This window comes from Borostomias antarcticus, assembly GCF_949987555.1.
Source record: "Borostomias antarcticus genome assembly, chromosome: 5".
Taxonomy (NCBI): Eukaryota; Metazoa; Chordata; class Actinopteri; order Stomiiformes; family Stomiidae; genus Borostomias; species Borostomias antarcticus.
Genome location: NC_140238.1, coordinates 5,426,332 through 5,450,338, shown reverse-complemented (window position 1 = coordinate 5,450,338; position 24,007 = coordinate 5,426,332). Strand labels below are relative to the sequence as shown.

Genomic DNA, 24,007 nt, shown 5'->3' with positions numbered 1-24,007 from the left:
ATCCATGGGCCCCGGAGGGCCAGTATTTCCATCTCAACAAGAAGAGTTTCTGACACTGTGTACTGCGAACGGTGCTGCCGGGAGGATAGGAGGGACGGCAGGCCAGAGGGTTCATTCTTACCAACAGCTGTGCTGCATCCACTGTGGCCATAACACTGTTATGATGGATATATCTCCCACAGTAGCCCTGCAGGCCTGCCGGAGCTCTCTCTTGCTGGGAGAATGATTTAATTAAGTGAATCTGCTCTTTACAAGTCTGATGCTGAATTTATAATCCTAGTTAAACCCAGGGGGTTGCTGCATGTTTATCATTAGTTCCTGAGTGAATGCTGTAAGCCTAGTGAAATAGACATCCTATTAAATGTTCACAGCCATTATCTCCTGAATAAAGGCCTCTATTACAGCTGTATACCTAGTGCATTCTAGATGATCGGTATTAAACACTCAGTATGCAGGAGCAGTATTGAATGGAAATGATGTGTTTTAATCAAGCATATCCATTTCTATTGTGAAATGATATACATGCATATATTCTTCTTTGTTATCTATTCGGCTATGGGAGAAACTAACACTTGCAAAACATTGTACAGCCAGTATATGCTATCTAATTTTCAGCAAGGATGGCTCAAGGTTATCCTTAGTTATAAATATTTTAGAGAACAAATATGTTGAGAATGAGAAATCATGCCACGAACGATGGATTGTTCCTAGGGGAATACATCAATCAATAGTGTTTATTTTGATGCAAAGGTTGCACACGTGTTCATTACTCATACTGAGTGACAATGTCCCCCTCTGCTGGCTTTAATACATCATTACACCAACAGGACGTTGTCGTTCAAGGGCAACCAGAAAACCCGCCTCTCTCGTGGATTGGCTGCTTAAAAAATTATTGCAACCCCATTGGCTGTCTGGCCGATCATTTTCTGGCGAACCAGGAAGTAAGAACATCCACTGGTGAGAGAAACGTGTTTTTAGTCAACTCTTTCTACATCTTTAGGCTTGTGGCTTCATAAGAACGCGATCTAATAATTGTATTTGCATGACAAGTTACGTGAATACAGGTTCTTGCACTGCTGCCGTAGAGAGCTGACAAACGCGTAATATTATACCTGCATGTATACAGAGTCGGTTGTAATGGATTGATTCAGTATTTCAAAGTAGAGGTGTAGGCTATATCATGCACTTAGTCATTTCGCATTTTTGGCCACATACCGTGCTCGGTAAAGTTGTCAGTTTACCAGTTCTAGCTCATATTATACCCTGGCTGATTTTACTCAGCTAGAAATGATGTTACACCATTTATGTGCTTTTGGCCTTGAAACAAACCAGCATTATAAGACAATCATTTTACGTTAAGCATGGATTCATGGGTAGGCGCGCCTACAGTTAAAGATTAAGCATCGTAGCTCGCTACACAACAAGAGGCTATACCATAACATCTCCAAGAGATCCGTTTTCAAGGTCCGTTTTATTTGCCATGTACGCATATGGTACACATACTAGAAATCTCTAGCTTTAGTTTGGTTAATCTCCAGCAGGGGGCGCACGAGATCATGTTATTTTAATAAGCGTTTTATCTGAACCACTGTTCCATTCAAGATTCAAGATCAGTTTATTGCCATGTACAGTATATGGTATTATGAATTTGTTTAGGTCGATGGCACATACACTGATGGAGACAACATTAGACAGGGTGTGGTACAGGACAGGACACACTGTTGAGACGGTGATTCTGTATTTTCAAACTCTATAACATCTAAGTGTTGTGAACACCCTATTCTGATGAGATGAATGAATGAAGGAATTAGAAGCATGTTGTGCAGCTTGTCTCAGTGATTGCTGGCCTACCTCAGACGTTAGCTCTAATTACTTTGGCATTTGCCTCTATGAGCTTAAGAAGTGCATTAATCATCATATTCTCCACCACTCTATTTCCCCTCCGTCAGCACAGCTGCAGGGATGGCCGCCTCCAGAAAACTGGCCTCATTCCGCCTGCCTCCCCTCCCCACCATCGGCGAGGTGATCAAACTGTTCAATCTGCGGGCAGAGAAGCAGCTGTCCCAGAACTTTCTGCTGGACATGCGGCTCACAGGTGAGGCAGCCCCTCTTATCTGCAATGCACCAACACCTGGGCTGCTGGGCTGTGTTCAGCACCAACACCTAGACTGGGCTGTGTTCAGCACCAACACCTAGACTGGGCTGTGTTCAGCTGCCGCAACTGCAACCAGGACACAATGGGTGTTTTTTCCCTGTTCAGTGAACACTAGCTCATACTCCACTGGCTGCGTCGCCCAAATTGGCTTGCTCACAAGCACCGAAACCCAAGTTTGGCTGTGACCGGCTAATGGAATAGATGTCCTACTAATGTGATCGGATTCTATCTAGTGTTTGCAACACGGGCAGCCCACACGCGTCTCTTGTCTGATGTGATTATCTATGATGCAGACTGATCTTATCTGGTGTCCTTGAGCAAGGTGACTGGGTTCGATAAATGCACCTCCACTCTTCCACAGAGAGAGATATCTAGATATAAGGAGAACAGACAGTACTGTGAATTCAGAAGTCTTAAACATAAACAAAGACATGTTATTATCAAATAAGGTGGTTTTACAATGAAATACACATCTACAAGTAACAACTAAAGGGAATTTGCAGTTCAGTCTACACACACTATCCAACTCAAACCCTCCAGGAGCAGTAAGCAAGGGAACGTGTGTGTGCGTGTGCGTGTGTGTGAGCGTGCGTGCGTGCGTTTATGTATGTTTTTTTCTGGACCGGTGCAGATAAGATCGTGCGTCAGTCAGGCTGTCTGAAGGACGCCTATGTGTGTGAGGTGGGTCCTGGTCCCGGCGGACTGACCCGCTCCATCCTCAGCGCCGGCGCTGCGGACCTCCTGGTGGTGGAGAAGGACTCGCGCTTCATCCCCGGATTGAAGGTAAGACCACTTTTGAGCGAACTATCCCTTTAGTTGAACCACATTAGCAAAGTTCAACCTCTGCGCAAAGACGGAACGTCTCGCCACTGGTGCTCAGGGTGACAAATGGACCCAATAGCAAAGTATCGATCCGAGCTGAGGAGGGCCGGGAGGTGGGTCTGAAAGGGCTCTTTGTGTGCTCTGGGACTGCCTTCAACACTCAATACCAAACAGCAGAAAACAAAAGTGTGTTTCGTTTCCAATGACCTCTTCACCGCCCACCTGTCTACAGCTCTTATCAGAGGCAGCTCCAGGGAGAGTAAGGATTGTCCATGGTGATATACTGACCTACAGAATGGACAGAGGATTCCCATCCCAGATAACCAAGGCTTGGCAAGATGGTGAGAATTTTTTTTTTTTGGGGGGGGGGGGCTATAAAAAGGCTATGAATAGAAATTGAGCTCAAATACGTGGCTTTGCCTCTCCGATAGCATAGACTGGCTTATTGTCTGCTCCTGGTACTGTACTTCATATGCGCTACGCTGTGTTTCAAGGTGCTTCTCTGATTCTTACTGTGACGCCCGCAGATCCCCCAAACCTCCACATCATTGGGAACCTTCCCTTCAGCGTGTCCACTCCGCTCATCATCCAGTGGCTGGAGAACATCTCCAACAGAACCGGGCCCTTCAGCTACGGCCGGACCAGGCTCACCCTCACCTTCCAGAAGGAGGTGGCAGAGGTGTGTGTGTGTGTGTGTGTGTGTGTGTGTGTGTGTGTGTGTGTGTGTGCGGGCGCACCAATTCTGGGGTGTGTTTCTCTCGGTCCAGCATTTGGACTCATCAGTGGAGTCATGTTTGTTTGTGCCCCACTGCAGTACATTCAGAATGCTATCTGGCTCGTGTGTGCTACTATTATTGTTGTTGTTGTTGTGTGGAATGACCGGCTCCTCCCCCGCTCCCCAGAGGCTGACGGCCAGCACGGGCAGCACACAGAGGAGCCGTCTGTCCATCATGGCCCAGTACCTCTGCAACGTCAAAAGCTGCTTCACCATCCCCGGACGCGCCTTCGTCCCCAAGCCGAAGGTAAGGATCCCAGCGCGCGAAGATTCAGATTCAGATCTTTATTCGTCACATGTGAACGTTCCAGTCACGGCAGAATGCAATATGTGATGACACAGGGAAATGTGATGCAAACACACACACACACACATGCATTTTCAAAGGCTTTAATTGGCCTAGGCTCACCCCCCCCCCCCCACTCTCTATCCTCGGCCGCCATCATGTGACTCTCCACAAGGCGCCGCCACTACAAGGGATCATTAGGGCCGCGCTAAATCGATGTCGCCTTTGAAGTGTCTTCAGAGTTGTGACACGTTCTTTGGGTGTAATGATGTCTGGTGGGTATTGAGAAGCGGTACTATCACACTGGGAGGTAATGAGAGACCCGTTCCCTTCGGAATCCTAGCCCCCTTTTTAGATTCCTATTCCCTTCGTTGTATCCTTGGCCCTGGTATCAGTCCTAGTTCCTAGTGATCATTATAGGGGGACATACACTCTCATAATTCACATGTAACAGCCGAGGCGGTTTGAAGTCGTTTTACAAGGGAGTGTTTGTTTTGAAACAGCCTTCTCAGTTCTTAAACTGTACTTCTAATGATTTGACGTGAGGAATCTCCAAGTCGGCGGTTTTACAACAGAGAGACATTCTGAAACTACAGACCATTCGAAATCTGATGAAACTTGTCTTGACTGTTGTTGTACTGCATGTCTCTCTCTCTCTCTCTCTCTCTCTCTCTCTCTCTCTCAGTAAATATTTCATCATTGTGGAGTAAAAGACAGAGCAGCAGAATGAATGAAACTAGGGCTGATTGTCCATTCTCTTAGAAGATGGCTCCCAATGATTATTTCATCACGCTCAGGCCACTTTCACTGTTGTTTGTGGCTTCTTGCACTCTTAGTCTGTGGATTTGTTTGGCAATGTGAGTGTGTGTATTTTGTTTGTGTGTGTGTGGTTGTGTGCGTCCAGTGCTGGAGGGTATGCGATGCATATTGTGTGTTTTTTAACACTGGATTAATTAGCCCGCATGCATGTTTTATGCAAGCTAGCTCACTCCCACATCGTCTGGCTGCTTGGGAGAGCGGGCGGCGTGCGGCGTCATTAAGGACGATGATGGATCTGTCATGAGGTGGTCTGCTGTTGATGATATACTTAAGAGCGATGAGGAGCGCAGTTTTATGTGAGGTGATATATGACGAAAGGCTCCCCTTGATTATAGCCTGTGGTTATTTTTACATAATTTAAAATGTGGCCAGAGCTCTACAGTAGTTGTATAGAACCCATTACCTTTACCAAAAGCAGTACACATTCCATATAAGTGCAGAACAGTACATAGGAGCACATGATTAGATGCTGTTCGTCAGACGCAAGCGACAAAAGCATTATCTGAAAGCAAAGCAAGGTGGAAAAGCTGATGATTGAGGAGATGAGATGATGATGATGGTTAAGGAAAACATATCTGTGGTAGGCTGAGCTCTGACAACGTTTCTCTCTCTCTCTCTCTCTCTCTCTCTCTCTCTCTGTGAGAACTATTGAGTTTGGGAGCTCTTGTACTGTAAGACTATGTGGCGGCACATGCCAAGCTCAACAAATCCAGCAAATGGGCTCAGTGTTGTAATTATTGGTATTATCTTCATCTGTCTCTATAGTTGCGGATGGCTAATCGTCTTTTTGATGCGTAGGGATTTGCTCAAATTGAATTGTAATTGTCCTCTCTCTCCTTTGGTTTCTGGCATGTCTCAGTCATGTCGGAACTGGGGTAACGTGCTAATTCCTTTCTCTGTGTGTGTGTGTGTGTGTGTGTGTGTGTGTGTGTGCGTGTGTATGGCGTGTGTATGCGTGCGTGTCAGCCAAGTTAAGATAAAGACAAAAGAACATTGCTACTACATGGCTGTAATTACCCTTATCAACAGCTGTGAGAAATAATAATAATCTTGTTTATTATGCCCCCTCACTGCCTGCAATACACACACACTGCTAGCGGCCATTCTTCAACCACATCAACCCAACTCAACGGAGGCAGAATAAATGTTGGACCTGTCGGATTAGCGTTGTGACCCTCTCTCACCTTGTATCCAGTATGTTAATGCTACACTTTAATCAACAGTCACTGAGAGGAGAATAGTACATCCACTGAACCTTTCTTAATGGCAGTAATTAACAGGGGGCGGGTTTCTCACATGTTGATTGGTGGACTCATTTCATCCAATGAGAAATGCCCATTCGAGCTGACGCCGGGGTAATTAGAAAACGCTGGATCCATTTTACATTAGCAGCTGCCGGCCGGTATTGACGTGCCGTGAAGAGAGAGCCCCCTTATCCTCCGTGTTTAATCTGGGCCGCGTCTACGCTCGCCCCCGGCGGCTACCTTTCCTCTGTCACATTGACTGACTGAGATCGTCCTTGAAGGCTTCCGTCCGTCGTGATTGGCTGCTCCGGTGGGAGAGCACGCCCCCGGGCCCACGGCGTCCGTCCTCGCAGATCACACCCCGCGTCCCCGCTCCTTGTTAACGCTGGCCGTTGGCTGCCCCGCATACGTAATCGCATACTCTGGCAAACCTAAAATGGCTGCATAAAATTCATGAGGAAATGTCCTGGTATCGGATTTCATTAGGGGGGGATGTCAAGCTATCAGAGAAGAATGTAATGACAGCAATTCGAGAAATGTGTAGAATTTGCCGTCATGCGACGCACGTGGCGGACGGGTTCCCATTCATGTTCCAGCTGAGGGTCGAGTCCTTGAGATGGAGGCCGGACGCTACGTTGCGGCTAATCTCCATGTCTTCAACATAGAGTTTCTCCTCGGCCGGTGACTCCTACCTCTGCCTGTTTAAAAAAAAAAGAAGAAAAAAAAGAGCTGATTTACACAAAGAGAGGAGGGGCTATTTGACGGAGACACCGCCCCCCCCCGCCTCCGCACTCTCGGTTTCCTGGCAGAATGTGATTAAAATCTCCCCCAGGCTGTCTGTCACTGGGGGTCTGTACGTCGCTCAATAGACGCTCCATCACAGGCAGGGAGAGGTCTGCCCCCCCCCCCCCAGAGCACCGCTGCTGTTACTATACAAGGAGAGACTGGGGGACAATCAGAGAGGCGGGAGAGAACAGTAGAGTTGGAGAAAGAGAAGGGGGGGTGGAGGGAGCGAGAGAGAGTATAGAGGGAGATAAATTAAGAGAGAAAATTGTAGAAGAAGGTTGGAGAGAGAGAGAGTGGCTGGAAGGGGGAGATGGAGGGGAAGAATTAAGAGCAGGGGAGTAAAGGGTGAGATGGTGGGAGAGAGCAAATTAGAGAGGGGAGAACGGGAGTAGATGGAGGGAGAGATGGAGGGAAGACGAGAGGGCTAGAGGGGGAGATCATCCGGAGAGAACAGGAGACGGAAACCTGGACAAGTGGGGGGGGGGGGGTGGGCGAGTGAGGTAGACGTTGGGACAGAGAGAGAGAGAGAGAGAGAGTGGGAGGGTGTGAAGGAGCGGGGGACAGAACGAGTGGGAGAATGTGAGAGAATGCGTGTGTCAGAGAAAGAGAGTGATAGAACCAGAGGGAGAGAGAGACGCGGAGGGGTGGGATGGAGGGAGGGAGATGGAGGTCAAAGAGAGATACAGGGGGGGTGTTGCTACGGTGAGGAGAGGTAAGAGAACGCCCGGAGGCAGATTCACGACGGAGATCGATCTGGTGGGAGGGCGGGGCGCACCTCCAGCAGATGGGTGTCTCTGTCTCTATCAGCCAATCCTGATAACGCCTGCATCAGCCAAAGCCCGCCGACCAACCAGCTGGCAGTGGCCTCTTGAGGGGGAGGGTCTTGTACACCGTCTCTGTGGAGGACCAGGAGGCCAGATGATTGATGCAGAAACTACATCTGCTAATTCTGCATTGCGTAACCTCCATTTTAGCTGATGTTTGCCTGAGGGTCAGGATTGGTGCATGCATGTTGACTTCGGAAATTCAGAATGATTTGTTAGGCTAAAACATAGTTTCTTTCTATTGTCATGTTGAAGTAGGCTACATTATATCCAGTGGTATAGTGGAGGGGATACAGAGGTATATGGACCGGAGTATATCCACTTCGTTTAACAGCACTAATGTAAAAACTGTAACATTTCTGCCACTTCTTTAGTCACTACTGCACCCCTGATTATAGACAAGATGACATTCAGTGATCTTGAATATTACAGTGCTTTGTCTGCAGGTTAGAAGGGATAATGGTGGTTCGTGGTGTCTTTTGTAGAAGTGGTCCAGCTCTCCCCTCTCCAGTAACCTGAAAAATCGTCCCAGTGCTGCTGTGTGGCGTTTTCACTTCCAGCACATATACACGCCCCAGGCACATAATTCATCTCAGCCTATTCCTGGCCCATAAACGGGGTCAAACATGGTATCAAGACTCCAGAGTAGAGGAAAGTTATTTCAATGACTCGGAGAGGCTAATGCCTGAAGCCCTTGGTCTCAATACATCACAGTCCCCAGGTAAAGAAATAAAAATATATTCTCCTTTTGAACAAAACGTCAGGTTTGGCAGCATGGAGATTATCTACATCTCAGGAGAGGTTTTGCCCCTCTGTGAAATGGTACCGGGTTTGACGTGAGTCAACGCTGAGTGTTTCTACGTATTCGGGCCTGTTTAGCATCCCTGCCGAGAAAAGATGCAGGTGCTCTGAAAACAGCCGTTAGAATCCTGACAACGTTCCAGGAAGAGAAGCTAGTCAGTCGCTTCCACGAAAACACCAGACGGCAGAGAACTGCTGTACCAAATCCAGTCTACCCGATTCACTCAACTTCAACAACAGGCTAGATACGAGGTTAAAGATAGAATAAAATGGACTTACATCGAGGGGATCAATCAATAAGCTATTAACTCAAGTTTTTAGAAAAAAAAATCTAATTTGAAACTTCAAGGGCAGTGATTTACCAACTTCATATCTAGCCTGTTGTTGAAGTTGGGTGAATAGGATAGACTGGATTTGCTACAGCAGTTCTCTTGATGGCTTATTGTGTAGCCCATGATTACAGTAAACAAACGTAACAGGCTTTGCATAAATATGCTCTATTATAACTGTTTTCATTCCTCCTCCTTCATGCTTAGCATTGCACCATTAATTGATTATTAGCCTTTAATGTGTGTAGCCTATTTCTGCACCACAGGAACACTATTATTCCTGCAGATTCCAGATATACGTTTAGACTAGCTGCTTTACACCTTCCTCCTGCCATTTAAAAGTAATACTTTAAGTGCATAGCAACACTTCTGCATAGTAACTTGCTAATATGAGATTTTAGAAAAGGTCAAATAGAACTGATAACCTCAGTCACACCATTCCCTTCTGCTCTACTTAGCCTACTCTAACCTCTTTCAAACACGTCTCCCCTGACGCCTGAGCTCAAACATGCAAGCGCTCCTTTGAACTGTCAGTGTGTTGTTTTCTTACGAGCTTCCCCTTTGTCATCTGTGGGTTCCATACTGCCGCTCTCAGCAGTTTACAGCGCAGGCAAGGTCAGGGCTATTACTCCCCGCGCTCTGGGACAAGGGGGAGAGAGTCTCCAGCCAGCCAAGGTCATTCTCTGCTAGTGTTGATGATCGTATTATATCTCCTATATGAACCCTCATGAAGATGATGGTTGTCCAAAAGAAATCGGCTCCCATTAAATATGGGTGAAATACTGCAGCAATTCATTCCAGGGCGGTTGGGTTATTGCTGATGGGAGTTTTGATGGGCGATTTTGCGCATTGAGTTTATAGGCTTCACTTCATATCCATCTTTCTTGTAGGACCTGCAGACATGCCTGGAGGGTGTCTGGACATGTGTAGTGATAACCTCATTAGCATACAGTACCGTCGGACTATACTTTTCTGTTGGCTATCTACTTGGTTAGGCTGTTTTTCTTAAAAAAAAACATTTTTGGGGCGAATCGTTTGGGTTCTAGAATTTTCTAACTAGAAGGATTTCACATCTACTGGGAACCAAAAGGGTTTTTTCAGTGGGTTCTCCCAGAGGGACTACTAAAAAACCGTTTTGGAACCTTTTTGTATTTTCTCTTGAGTGTGTTGCTGTGTGAGTTGACATGGCCTGGCCTTCCCACTCCAGGTGGGGCACACAGACTGGTACAGGCGTACGCTGCAGATGAACCCTGGTGCCAGGAGTAAGGGTTCAAAGCTCCTCACCCCCACATCTGAACACACACCAGTCATTTGTCATGGCAGCAACTCAGGCAAGAGGCTTTGAAGGAACATGTAGGTTAAATACACAGAGGAGCCGATCTTATTAGCTTTTACCCGTGAGGGGAGTAGTTATTTGATCTCCACTCTTATTGCATAACCAAGAGGAGCAAGAGAGAGAGAGGAAGTCTTGAATAATCCATGTTTGTTTCAGGGGAAAGCAGATAATTCGCACCGTCTCCGATTAGCTGCAATAAGACCTCAAATTATCTGGGAGAGTAACTATGTAATAAGGATTCCATAGATACTTGACATATTCTCTCAGAACGTGTTGAACTGTACAGTATGTGGCTGTTCTACTCATGCCTCAGACATCCACTCACTAGGCAAAATCGGGATTCAAGGCAAACAGCAGGGAGAGATGGCGGGAACGGCATGGTCTAAGCGTCGGAAACGTCTCTCCTCACGTCTGACTTGGCTTTCTTCTGTTCACGTCATATACTTCAAACTGGCGATATAGTAGCGAGGCGGATCCGCCTCTCCGCGCTCCCCAGAGGACGGGATGAAGAGCGCAGCTACCTCAACGGCCTCCACCAGCTGCTGCTGCTCATTCCTGCCTAATTGCATATATTCTGCAGCGAGCCTACACATGTTGTCATTACGCTCGCTCTGAATGAGCACAGCGCTGGTAGACAACAGAGATTTGCAGCAATTCTCCTTGGGTTTGTTACTTTGTTTCATGGCACGGTCTGTGCTTGTGCTAACGTCTCAATAAGAGATGACTGAAAAAATGCAGACGGTTTGAAAGGATGGTGTCCTTCCTTTTGTCTCCCAACCATATTGGCTGACTGTAATGTTTTATGGATGTGGGGTTTAAGAGGGAATAACATTCCCCATTCCGGCCTGATTGAGCTGTTTTTCCAAGTAGCTGTATGTAGACGCTCCATGGTGGCAGTATGAACAGCCTGCCTGACTGCCTGCGCTCAGCACAACCTGCGCCGTCCAACAATCTGTTTCTGGGAAAGAGCTGTGCTTTCTGGGAAAGAGCTGTGCTTTCTGGGAAAGAGCTGGGTGCCATCACCTGCCGTCACTCTCTTAAACACACACACACACACACACACACACACACACACACACACACACACACACACACACACACAAAGGCCTATAAAGTAAACACACACACACACAGGGCTACAAACTCATACTCACACTCACAAAACACCCAGAACTAAAGACATGGTGCTTCCACAAAATAGTTTTATTAGTAAAAAATAGAGCTACTTGCACAAGCACATTGAGACAACGGCATCAGAACATTTGAACTGTTCATTAGCATAATCCTCTGGCAAATTAACACATTCTAAGCATCCACAAAAATAAGCTGCAATTATCAAAACGATAATTATTGTCTTGGTTTCTACAGGAGAGCTGCGGCTGTTTAGACGTTGCGGGTCTGCTCTTTGCACGGCGGCCATTTAGAAGCTAATGAAATGGTTCACTGGACGTCATCAAGCTGCACATCCACAAATAGAGAAACCTCCAACTCCTGTTTGCCTGCTATCCTATCGGACAAAATGGCTCGCTCGCTCTTTCTTTCAGACTGCCAATTCTGTTAAGTACATTTGTACTAGTCCAGAGAACTTGCGATGCTCAGCCACGTGAAACAAACTGCTGTGTCAAACAATGTACAATAACAAAGGCTAAGGTGCAGTTGAGTCGTCTTCTTATAAAGAAGATACAGAGTATGAACATGTTCTCATGCGTGAAAGACAAAATCTACAGAATAGTGAGCTTCATGTATTCCTACCTATCTAGATAAATGTGTACAGACTTAAAATATGTAAGAAATCCTCATGTTTTATATTTAAAAAATGTTTAAATCCATAGATTGATGTGAACCTTTCATAATGAAACTTAATGTTAAAACAAAGCCCCTGAAATAATTATGTGCTTTGGAAAATAATGAATGCTGCATCCCACTGTACACAAGTGTCTAGTTTACACAAGACTTAAGTCTGGCAGATGAAATTTAAAAATCCACGAAATATTTGCCAATGTATCATGTACAGTATAACTCACTTGGTAGAACTATAAACAAAACAAACTCCATAGAGTATTAAACTTGTCATGAGTAGATTTGGCACATTCTCAATATTAATAACAGCAATGAAACATTTTTATTACAATAACATTAGGGAGGAAAACACTAACAATAAAAACAATTTAAAAAATAAATAATCCAAATTAAATAAATTAAGAATGAAGAAAAGTGTCGGTTTATTGACAATGGCACATTCTTCTCTTAGTTTTATTGCATTCGTTAACGGTGCCTGGGTAGTGAGCTGTTATTGACCGGATGCCAGTCTAGTTCGTCACGCTCTGCGCGGGACATGGTGGGTGGTGGGGTGGAGAAACCTGGCCCTCCAGGGCTGCCAGGGCCACCAGGGACGCCCACAGCGATGCCCCCGGTGTGCCGGCAGCAGCCTGCAGGTGGCGACCTGGGCTCAGCCATCTGCTCAGCCCCAGGAAACTGCCTGTTTGTGAGATAGAAGAGAGAGAGAGAGAAGAGAGAGCACTTGCCATATGCCACTGCCAGAGCTTGACACTAGAGCAGCCATCTGAGGCTGGAGATGGCATCCAGTACCTCCCTACCCCCTCTTCCTCTGAACAGTGTTGAGATGCACGGGAACGTGACTGTGAAAGCGCCCCTCTGACATACGAGTAGGCAGGGTGTGTGTGTGTGTGTGTGTGTGTGTGAGAGAGAGAGAGCAGTGTGCGCTAGACAGCATGCCCTCAACATGCAAGTTGCGATCCGCGTGACATGAGAAAGGAAAGAGAGAGAGAGAGAGAGAGAGAGAGATGGAAGGTGGTAGAAGGAAGGATGGCGGAATGGTCAAGCAGCTGCAACTTAAGACGTACGGAGCTCTGCAGGTGCACTGTTGCTGACGCACTCAAAAAACAAGTCACATAATACAGGGAATGACTCAAACCTTTTTTTAGGCATCTCTTCCGCGCAGCATTGCTACATAGCAAATCAGTCCACCGTGACTCAAACCCTCTCTCTCTCTCTCTCTCTATCTTTCTACCACACGACTTTCCAAATGTAGCTCATTTTACCCCATAGCCTCAACGTCGGATGACAAAAAGGGAGCGTTTCCCCCAAAACCTGTGGAAACAGCAGGTTACTGACTCATGTCAGTGCTCAATAAAAGGGATTAGCTGAAGCAGCGCAGCGTGCGCGGAGCTTCTGAGGAAGGCTTATAGAGCCGGTTAGAGAGGGAGCGAGGTGACGCCCTGCCCAGCCTCAAGGCTTTGACTGACACACACCCAGACAATAAAGATATTTGGGCGCCGGAGCCCGTTACCATGGCAGTGAGGAGGTGGACAGCTTGAGTGAAAAACATGTGTGTTTGAGCGTCTGTGTGTGTGCGCGCGTCAGAAGAGTGTCTGTGCCAGCGTGTGTTGGTGGTTGTGTGGTGTTGTTTTTTTTACACTCGTATCTGTGGAGTGTGTCTGTGTGTGTGTGTGTGCATGCCTCCGTCTGTGCGTGTCTCTTCATCAGTATGCGTACAGTGTGTTTGCGCCGGCGTATGAATGGAATCAGAGGCAAGCCAGAGAAGGCTGCTTGATTTTGTTCAACTGAATGGGAACAAAATGTGGAACTAAACATGTCAGAAACTGAACATGACAGTTCACTCTGCTTGAAGAGGGAATCTCTCTCTCTCTCTCTCTCTCTCTCTCGTATTCTCCCTCTTGGTTCATTCCCACCTGCAGTGACTGAGCCCCGGTTCTGTTAGCCTGCGTGTTTCCATCCTCAGCCCAGCATCCTCTTAAAATCACCCTGACCGTTTCTCTTCCAACACCTTCAGCGGGGTAATGTACTGTAACTTGGCTACTATAGCTTTTTTAGGCACAGGCATTGCAGTGTGTGGGTCTATATCTCAGTCCTCTAACCAAGGCATTCCACTGCATCAATACACAGACAGGCTCCAAACAGCATGCTTTATAGGCAAAATATCAACCAGTCTATTTATTAGCTACCAAAAATATGACCACTCTATTAAATCAGTCCCAACTAGTGTTGTCCTAGTGGATGGTTTGGATAAACTACAATGGCTTGCTATGAAAAGGCTTCCACCTACAGCTGCCTCTTTGAGACATCATATTGCCGACTCGCCGAATGGGAGGTTACCAAACGATTGTTAGCAGCTAAACGATTGCTCTTTTATTTTTTCAATTCAAACCTTTGGCCGATAAAACAAAAAAAAACAAAAAAAAACCAGGAGGGCTAATCCATTCCCTCGGGAACTCTTCCGGTGATTTACTGATGACGGAGATCTGCATTCTGCTCAGCCTCTGCACACCCGAGGTTCCTGCAGCGCGTTTTCCCATTAACACCCCGGCTCCGCTCAAGGAGTACCTCCGCTGCTCGTTGTGCTTGCAGAACGCCCCCCCCCCCACCCTCCAAAAAAAAAAGAGGTGTCAGAGAGATTCAAAAGAGGTGGGGGCGGGGGGCGTCTTCAAAGTCGCTCAACGCTGTCCTCCCTGGTTTTTTCCCTCCTCTATGTGGAGGAGCTACAGCAGCGGTCCCCCCCTACAGCCCCCCCACCCCCCCCCCATCCCCCAGCTCACCCCCCCCCCCCTCCCCGGCACCCAGTCAGACATAGTCTTGCAGGCTGTAGCCCGTCTTGTTGTCGAGGGGGGAGAGTGAGCAGTACTGGTGCTGGAGCTGGTCCTGCTGCTGCAGGAGCTGCTGCTGCTGGAGGAGCAGTTTGTCGGGGGGGGGCAGCAGGACCATGTCCCTCCCGCCGTGCCTCTTGCCGGAGCACGACGCGCAGAAGATGGACCCCCCCATGAAGAGGAAGCCCGCGGACACGAAGGCCACGTACACCGCCCCGCCGGGCTCAAACTTATTGCTCTCGGGCACGCTGGAGTCCAGGAAGTTGGCGATGACCTCGTTGGTGAACCAGGACGCCGGCACCAGGCACAGGAAGCCGGCGGCGACGAGGCAGCCCCCGCTGGCGATGGCGGCGTGCCGCTTGGAGCGCCGCCCGCCCCCCCAGTGGGTGCACTTCAACCCCAGCGAGGCCAGGCAGAGGCCCATGGCGGCCAGAACGCAGCACAGCACCATGGTGGTGCGGGCGGTCTGCAGGTAGGCGGGCAGCGACAGCACGGAGTACTTGAGCGTGCAGCTGAACATGCCGGTGCTGTACCAGGTGCAGTCCATCCACAGGCCCTGCATCTGGGAGATGGCCGTGATGATGTTGGAGCCCACGTCGGCGCTCACCTTCCAATTGGGCAGCAGCGTGGCCACCATGGCGCCCATAATGCCCAGCAGCGCCAGGACGAAGGCGAAGATCTGCATGCCGGCGGACGCCATCGTCGTCCTCCTCCTCCTCCCACCGCCGCCGCCGCTACTGCCGTAGCCCCCCGCCTCCGGCAGGCAGCATTCACCCAGCCCCAGCCAGGCGCCGCGACCCCTCTGCCCAACCCGCCGCCTCCGCCTCCTGCTGCAGGAGCTGGCAGACGATCCTCAGCTCCGGATCCGCTGGACTGGAGGAGAGAGACAGTAATGAGAAATTGAATTGAGCACAGGTCTCTCTCTCTCTCTCTCTCTCTAGCCTCCTCTCTCTCTCTTGCTCTCTCTCTCTCATGCCACACTTTCCGTTGTACGGAACAAAGGGAGAGCGCGGAGCCCCAGCGACTAGAGCGGACTCTCGCTTATTATTGGTCGGGGAGACTCTGGGATTCATGCGTGTGTGTGCGTTTTCCGTGCCCCCCTGCCTCTGCCTCTTTACCCCCTCTGAGCCGGCGCCTCATGGAACTGTTACTGGAGAGGAGAAACGAGTTTCTGGTATTTGCAATGCCCAATATGTGGACTTAAAGCTGCAGTGTCCTCACCTCACTCAGTAAGGTTACCACACCACCCTGACTTCGCTCTTCAGTATACAAGCACAAAGGTAAATTCTTACACCATTTTCCACTGATATGGAAATACTTTTCATTCATAAGCAGAATCCAACTTTGAAATTTTATGTAAAACAATGTTGTAAAAACATTTTATTTTTTTCCCTTTTGTTAGACCCTAATATTGAATCGTGTGCATTTTCATACTGCATAGATTTGTCTCGCCCTCAGGAAGTATTCAATGACAAACAGTAATTAATAACTACATGGTAAACAGCAACAGCATGTACAGCAAGAAAGCAAACCCCTTACCTCGGCTGGTGCAAAGCTTGCTATGGTGCGTCAGGTTGCTCGCACTGATTTCTGTAAACACGCACACACACATCCACAGACACACAAACAAGAGGGAGGTGAGAGGCGGAGGATTCAGTCCGTGCTGCTCCATTCATGTCATCCATTTCCTTAGAGGACATCCCAGTCATGGACCACACATGCTGGTGTGCTGAGCTCCGTGCCTTTGAAAGAAGAAGCTTCCCTTTCAGCTGGAGAATAGTCCCGACGTCACTCGTCGTGAGCCGATCCACAATGTAAAAACCCTATAAGTTCAGTCCTGCATGACCTGCCGGTTTGTGCGTCCACGCTCTGTTTTGGCGATGCTTGTCTTTTTTTCCCGACACACTGTGTATAATTCTGTGTAAGTTACATTATTGCAATTGACTACTGTAGATTTCCACTGCATTTTCCACTCATAAGCGACGGCACTTACTGTAATCTACCCAGCGGTCGGTCGGTGGATGGACTCAGCTTTGCTGCAATCACTCCATCAGCTCACGCTATTTCACATGTGTGCGCTCTCTGAATGTATTATTGGTTTTAAATACCTAGCCAGGTGTAGCCATCAAATATAGCCACAACCTTTATGAAAAATAGTTATTGATTGTAAATATCCAGCTTTTTAATAACTTGCTTAAGTGGCTAGCAGGAAGACAGCTTGTATTGATATTAGTGCTAGCCAAGTACAGCAACTAACGTTAGTGCTCAGTTATACTGTAGCTAGCGAACGGTTTTCTAGCTACAATCGATTTGACCCTATTGTGTGGTTGTCGTTAATTGTAGCTATATTATAATTTCCATAGCTAGAGAAGATCAAAATAGTTTATTAATTCTTCTCCTAGACGTCTTACCTTCACTAATAGTTTGTTCTTGGATACTCCTGGATGATATCCGTTGACAGCTTTTGCTTATCAACCACAACGGCAGGTGTAGCAGTACCACTTGCACTCTGGGAAATTCCTTTTCAAAACAGTAGGCTGCTGTACAAGATAATTATCCATATTATTCAGACAGTTGCGTGCTTCCAGGTCCATCCAGGTCCATGTCCATCATGCCTCTAGAACAAAATGCAATTATTGAATGCATTCCCGTTGTCAATCAATTTGCCACAAAAACAACCAAAGATGAGCAGTCCAGCCCAGGTTGATGGCTGTGGCTGTTTAGGTTTAAATACGTCTGTCCGGAAGTGTGTCCCTCTCTTTTGTGTAGTCCATCAGAGGGTCAGAGCACCGTGCGCACGGCACACCACCCCACGGAACCACAACTCGCCCTCCTCAGACCAGCAGCATAATCAGCGTCAGCATCAGCAGGTGCTTCAGAAGAGGCTAAACTCCCAGCCCCCCCCACCCCCTCATCATCCCCCCACTCTCTCATCATCGCCTCCCCTCTGTAGAGGACGTGAAACGGAGGGGGAGGGAGTGGCTAGGACGGCCTTGATTCATGAATGACAAAGAGGGCGAAATGAGGGGAGCTGGGGGAAAAACAGAGACAGGGCTAGTAGACATCATACCCTTGAAAACCCAGATGTGTGTTACCATGATTGTGCTGCATGAGTAAATCCACACAAGCTACCCAACCCCCCCCCCCCCCCCCACCGTTCCTCCTGCTGTAATGAGAAGGCTATAGTGATGTGTGGTCATTACTGGTGGGCTAGTGGTGATTGATTGGTTTACTTATTGATCTGTTTGTTTAATTTGGTCCAATTCACTAACTCGCCCTGTACACCCACCCCACCCCCTTCCCCCGACGACTATTCCAAAGATGAGATCTGGCAGAACATTAAGACAACATACTGGGTGCACCAAAGTACTACCTGAGATCGGGTTTGTGATGATGACCTTCAGACTGCATGCTCTCCACAGCTCTTGTACGGAAACCGCAGGATGAGAAATGGCCCCGTCTGTGCGTGTGTGTGTGCGTGTGCGCGCGCATACACGGGTGCGCGCGTGTCCTCTTTTTTTTAAGCGATGAGACCTTAAGTGCTGACGCTGGTGTTGTCCTGTGGGGAGTTGAAATAAACAAGTATATATGAGGGAAGAGAGGAGGGAGAGAGGCCAGGCAGTTAACATGCGCCCAGGGAGTGCAGATGTGTGACACTGTGATGTGTGAAGACATGGCAGGCTATTATAAGCATGGTCCCTTTGTTTTATCACCTCACCGTTGACTTCTCCACTGCATTGCCCCCGAGGCATAGCTGGACACAGAGACCATCCTTTTCCCCAGACGAGGGGGTTTTATTATCCAATTTGCATATCCTCCATTCTCGGGCGTAATTGCTTTTTGTGCCCCTCATTTTGTGACGGCGGTTATTCACACTTATGGTCCAGGGAGCCGTGCCGTAACCAGGATGTGACCGGCGCCGCCGTCCTGCTCCATCCAGGGGGGTGGGGGGGGGGGGTGCCCTTGTGTTCAACGAGGCTAGCATTTGTAAACCACCATGCTGGAAAGCGGTTGTGGCACGTTGTGAAATATACGAGCATTCATGTTTCTCCATAAAGATTGATTCCCAAGTGACCCTATGGCCTTGATGAGTTTTTAAGATATCACGTAAACATGTCAGTCGTTGTTTGTTTATCTTTCTTCCTCCATTTCTCATGTGTTTTTTTTTTTCCCATGCTCAGTGGAAAGTGAGACTTGAGAAAGTTTGAGGGTTTCCTCTGGGGAAACATCTTCTAGGACTTAGGGGGTGGGCAGGGACCAGGCCGGGCAGTATTCCTGGTTGGCCTCTGTGCCTCAAGGCAGTTCTGAGAGCGTGGGAAGGACTAGTAGCCCACTAGCGAGTAGCAGTCCAGTCCAGTTCAGTTCAGTATAGCAGCAGTGACTTGCTGCCTACTTTCCGAGTGCCTGTGCTGCCAGAACTGATGTAATTGTATTTTCAAGGTATCGTTATGATTAATGCACCCCCCCCCGCCCCCCCCCCCCCTTGGAACTGTGGAATGTTTTCTTCTGCTCCGCCTCCTTGTATTTCCCAGCTGTATATTCCCCCCCCAACCTCTGCAGTTACATAAGAAGAGCTGGTAGTTCAGCTGGTGGAGAGGCTACCGCCCTGGGGGTCTACCGTCTCATCTTGGTTACGGTTAGAGGGAGATGACAAATTATACTGCTCACACACACCACTGTATAAGGTGGGAATAGGCCAGGGGACCAGGAGAGCTCCTGGGCAGAGCTGGGGTAATAGAGTTCCCTGTTGAGCTTTGGGAAGGTCGATCAGGTGAATTTAGTATTATTAAAGGTGTAGTAAAGGCAAAATGCATTTTTAGCCCTGTTTACTTATGATCTTATACAATGGTTCAGATCAAAACGTTGACAAAACTAGTACTTTTGAGAAAGTCTGATAATTGCTCTACCACCGTTTTGGTCATACAATGGATGTGGGTGGGCACCGTGAGAAATCATTCAAAAGACATGTTAAACTCTCAATTTCAAAGACAAGAAGCTCACCGAGGGGGTAATTGGTGTTCGTTGGTGTTCTGACATCAAATCAAAAAACCAATTACCCCCTCGGTGAGCTTCTTGTCTTTGAAATTGAGAGTTTAACATGTTTTTGAAAGATTTTTCAAGGTGCCCACCCACATCCATTGTATTACCAAAACGGTGGTAGAGCAATTATCAGACTTTCTCAGAAGTGTATATGATCATAAGTAACCTTAAAACAGGGCTAAACATGCATTTTCCCTTTACTACTCTTTTAATATGCAGGTGTGTGTGTGTGTGTGTGTGTGTGTGTGTGTTTGTGTGTGTGTGTGTGTGTGTGTGTGTGTGTGTGTGTGTGTGTGTGTGTGTGTATATATATATTGTGCGTAAGTGGGTCAGAGACTGGTACTTGAGTTGGACCGAGTCAGACCTGTGATTCTGACTGAGAAATAAAGTATGTTTTTTTGTGTTTTGCCCTTTCTGGATACAGAGAAGAACAGTAAACATGGAAAGGAGAGGTGAGAATTTGGGGTTAGTCCGATTATTTAGCATCCATGCAAGGAAGGAGAAGCAGGTTCAAAGACTATATAAATGTTTGAAGTCTTTGTTTAAATAAAAGAAATCCAGGACCAAATTAGCTGGAGAGAGCTGAGGAAATTTGTGTGAGTTTGCATACAGAATCCTTAAGATTCACATCATGTTCACCTGGCTCTGGGAAACCTATTTACATTCAAATCAACCCTCTCTCTCTCTCTCTTACGTACATCCCTCAACACTGTATGATCCTCTCTGCCACCCATACAGTCAGGAGGATAACGAACGACAGTCATAGCGAGGAGCCAGATATATTAAGGTTGTAGCCGGGTCAACGAGACAGTTCCAGCTTCCAGTTTGGGGATCTCCCCTCCAGATGCACAGTGTGTGAGAGGGGGGGGCCTAGTGGAGGACTAGATGGGTGGCGCGTGATTTAAGATGGAGGTTTTTTGCGTGTTAAGGTTATCAGGGGAGGATTAATGGCGGGAGCGGGGATATATTACAGCCGAGCGCACCTAGTGAAGCTGTGTACCGGACCCGTTCATAAATCACACGGCAAAGTGACTCGGACAAGCCCATGGCTGCATTGCTGCTGCCTGTACAGTCAGAATATCGACTTTCCCTGCCGCTCCGCTCTTAAATCATGAAGTGCGGAATATAAATGGCCTGATTACTCCAGCGGATGGGATTAAAGACATTCTTTTATATGAGCTCTTCCAGACAGATGGTGATCAGATCTTGCAGCATCGCTGTGTAACCAGTGCTGGTCGAGGCCAACACTGCATCTAAACATGGGCTTGCCCAACAGGCGGATGGGATTGATTTCCCCCCATGTATCTAAGCCAGTTCTGCCCAACTGATGCACACCGGTCCATGTCTCTTGACCGCTCATTCCATCGGTACCCATTTCAAGCCCACTGCTTGTAACAGATCAAATATATCACTATTATTATTCTTATTATTAATTCTGCTGAATTCATCTCAAGCTTAACCAAGGTCCAAAACCCTCTATGAATTTTACTCAGTGATCCTCACTGCCTGTTATATGACCCTGGGGTCACGTTACGTGGCACAACTTGGCAACAGGCTGTGCGATGCCTAACGCCAATCTGTGGCCTTGGTTGATAAATTCACGTCAAACCCAATCTATTGTCTGGAAACATGACTCACCTACGGTACCACGTCTTCCCCGCTGATCCCAGGAGCCTGGGAGTAAACGCCTCTCTCCTAGTCCATCTAGAGCTGAGGCTGAGACAGACGGGCTGAGACAGACGGGCTGAGACAGACAGGCTCCGCCGGCGGCGTCCCACACCTCGCCACTGCGGCAGCGAACAGGCAGGCGGACAAAAACGGGCACGCAAGCAAGGCAGGCAGAGCTAGGCTACCCACCGCTACCCAGAGAGCAGATAAGCCGGATATAGCAGCCCCGGCGTTAGCGCAGGTACGCGGGGATCTAAGAGGCTCATTAGGAAGCCCCGCTACGTCCTTGGACCGCTTTAGTTTTCCTCCCCCGGTTTGTTCCCCCGCGGCCCCCTCCCCCCCCCCCTCCCCTCTCCCAGCAACAAAGGGAGCCGGCGTAGCGGCGCGTCACGACCGAGGAGAGAGATCCCAGGGTGGGAGAGGAGAGAGATCCCAGGGTGGGAGAGGAGAGAGATCCCAGGGTGGGAGAGGAGAGAGATCCCAGGGTGGGAGAGGAGAGAGATCCCAGGGTGGGAGAGGAGAGAGACCCCAGGGTGGGAGAGGAGAGAGATCCCAGGGTGGGAGAGGAGAGAGACCCCAGGGTGGGAGAGGAGAGAGATCCCAGGGTGGGAGAGGAGAGAGACCCCAGGGTGGGAGAGGAGAGAGATCCCAGGGAGAGGAGAGAGATCCCAGGGTGGGAGAGGAGAGAGACCCCAGGGTGGGAGAGGAGAGAGATCCCAGGGTGGGAGAGGAGAGAGATCCCAGGGTGGGAGAGGAGAGAGATCCCAGGGTGGGAGAGGAGAGAGATCCCAGGGTGGGAGAGAGATCCCAGGGTGGGAGAGGAGAGAGATCCCAGGGTGGGAGAGGACAGAGATCCCAGGGTGGGAGAGGAGAGAGATCCCAGGGTGGGAGAGAAGAGAGATCCCAGGGAGAGGAGAGAGATCCCAGGGTGGGAGAGGAGAGAGATCCCAGGGTGGGAGAGGAGAGAGATCCCAGGGTGGGAGAGGACAGAGATCCCAGGGTGGGAGAGGAGAGAGATCCCAGGGTGGGAGAGGACAGAGATCCCAGGGTGGGAGAGGAGAGAGATCCCAGGGTGGGAGAGAAGAGAGATCCCAGGGAGAGGAGAGAGATCCCAGGGTGGGAGAGGAGAGAGATCCCAGGGTGGGAGAGGAGAGAGATCCCAGGGTGGGAGAGGAGAGAGATCCCAGGGTGGGAGAGGAGAGAGATCCCAGGGAGAGGAGAGAGATCCCAGGGTGGGAGAGGAGAGAGATCCCAGGGTGGGAGAGGAGAGAGATCCCAGGGAGAGGAGGAGTTCCTCAGGCCGTACGGTCTCAACAGGAGAGCTCTGTTGCTGCAGATTGCGCGCCATCTGAAGTACCTGTTTGTTTGTTTGTTTGTTTGTGTGTATGCGTGCGTGCGTGCCTGCATGCAAGCGTTTGCGTGTGTGCAACCAGAGAGCATCTTATTCACCAGAGAGCATCTTATTCACCAGAGAGCATCCTGTTCACCAGAGAGCATCCTATTCACCAGAGAGCATCTTATTCACCAGAGAGATCTTACTCACATCCCCCTCACACTGCGTCAATCCCACCGTCATCATCTACATACCTGTTTTTGTTGAGGGCAGATCCATCCAGCTTGCCTGTCCGACTCTAGATCCCAGCGCCTGATAACAGGTTCCTGAGCCCCCCGCCACAGCCCGCGGCCCCTCTCCCTGTCCGTCGGCGTCAGCCGGCGGCGGTCCTTACCGAGCGCGCCCACATCAAGGGTGAGGGGGCTATTAGCAGGCGCAGAGGGCGGCGCTCCGCTCCGTGGCCCCGCTGTGCCCGTGGTCCGTCCGCACCTAGCTCCACCGGAGGCCTCTCCCGGCTTCTAAAGCTGGATGGAAGGATGGGGTCTGGGGGGAGGTGGTGGGGGTCTCTTTGAGCCCCCCCCTCTTGAAGCCCCCGTAAGGAGAAAAAGAGATTTAAAAAGGCTTTCCTCCCCCACCCCCAAAAGAGAGAGAGTTGTGCTTCTCGTGCGTCGCAGCTCAGAGCGCGGTCCCCTTCCTTGTCCTTTGGAGAAAAGGAGGAGGGTGGACGATCCTCGTGCGGAGAGCGAGCAAGAGGAGGAGAGGGAAGGACAGAGGGAGAAGGAGGGAGCGTACGAGGGAGAGAGAGGGAGCGTACGAGGGAGAGAGAGCGAGCGTACGAGGACGAGGGAGGGATCCGTGGAGGACTGTAGGCTCTGCCGAGTCTGGCGCGATTGCTTCAACAGTTTGTCATATCGGCTTAGGGCTGACAGGAGACGCACCAGCGAGAGAGGAACCAGCGCCAGGACTCCCACTAGCACTGCCCAACCCGCCTGAGAAAGGGCTGCGCTGGGCCAGGCCTGCCTCCTGAGTCTCCCCAACCCCCCCCAACTCCTCCATCCAACTCCCAGCTAAGACCGGTAGTGTGGCGAAAAGCTAAAGCGCTAACGCCGTAGCGTATCGCTGGACTATTTTTCTGTCAAACCTGAGCCCTCCTCATCCCAGCTG

The 24,007-nt window shown here is 49.1% G+C and overlaps 2 protein-coding genes across 2 annotated transcripts in view; one reads left to right on the top strand and one right to left on the bottom strand.

Moving 5' to 3' along the window:
• Positions 1–947: 947 nt before the first annotated feature.
• The window catches only part of tfb1m (transcription factor B1, mitochondrial), a 25,826-nt gene continuing 2,766 nt past the window's right edge, over positions 948–24,007 (top strand). Inside the window, exons 1-6 of the mRNA XM_084438164.1 lie at positions 948–957; positions 1,950–2,095; positions 2,787–2,938; positions 3,210–3,318; positions 3,505–3,656; positions 3,880–3,999. Coding sequence (XP_084294290.1) covers positions 1,963–2,095; positions 2,787–2,938; positions 3,210–3,318; positions 3,505–3,656; positions 3,880–3,999 — 666 coding nt within the window. The 5' untranslated portion in view covers positions 948–957; positions 1,950–1,962. The remainder of the gene's footprint in view (positions 958–1,949; positions 2,096–2,786; positions 2,939–3,209; positions 3,319–3,504; positions 3,657–3,879; positions 4,000–24,007) is intronic.
• On the bottom strand, positions 14,780–15,502 carry LOC311309347 (claudin-20; the record flags this gene model as incomplete). The annotated part of the gene is made up of 1 exon (XM_084438578.1): positions 14,780–15,502. The coding sequence occupies one exon, from the start codon at positions 15,500–15,502 to the stop codon at positions 14,780–14,782; it is 723 nt and encodes a 240-aa protein (XP_084294704.1).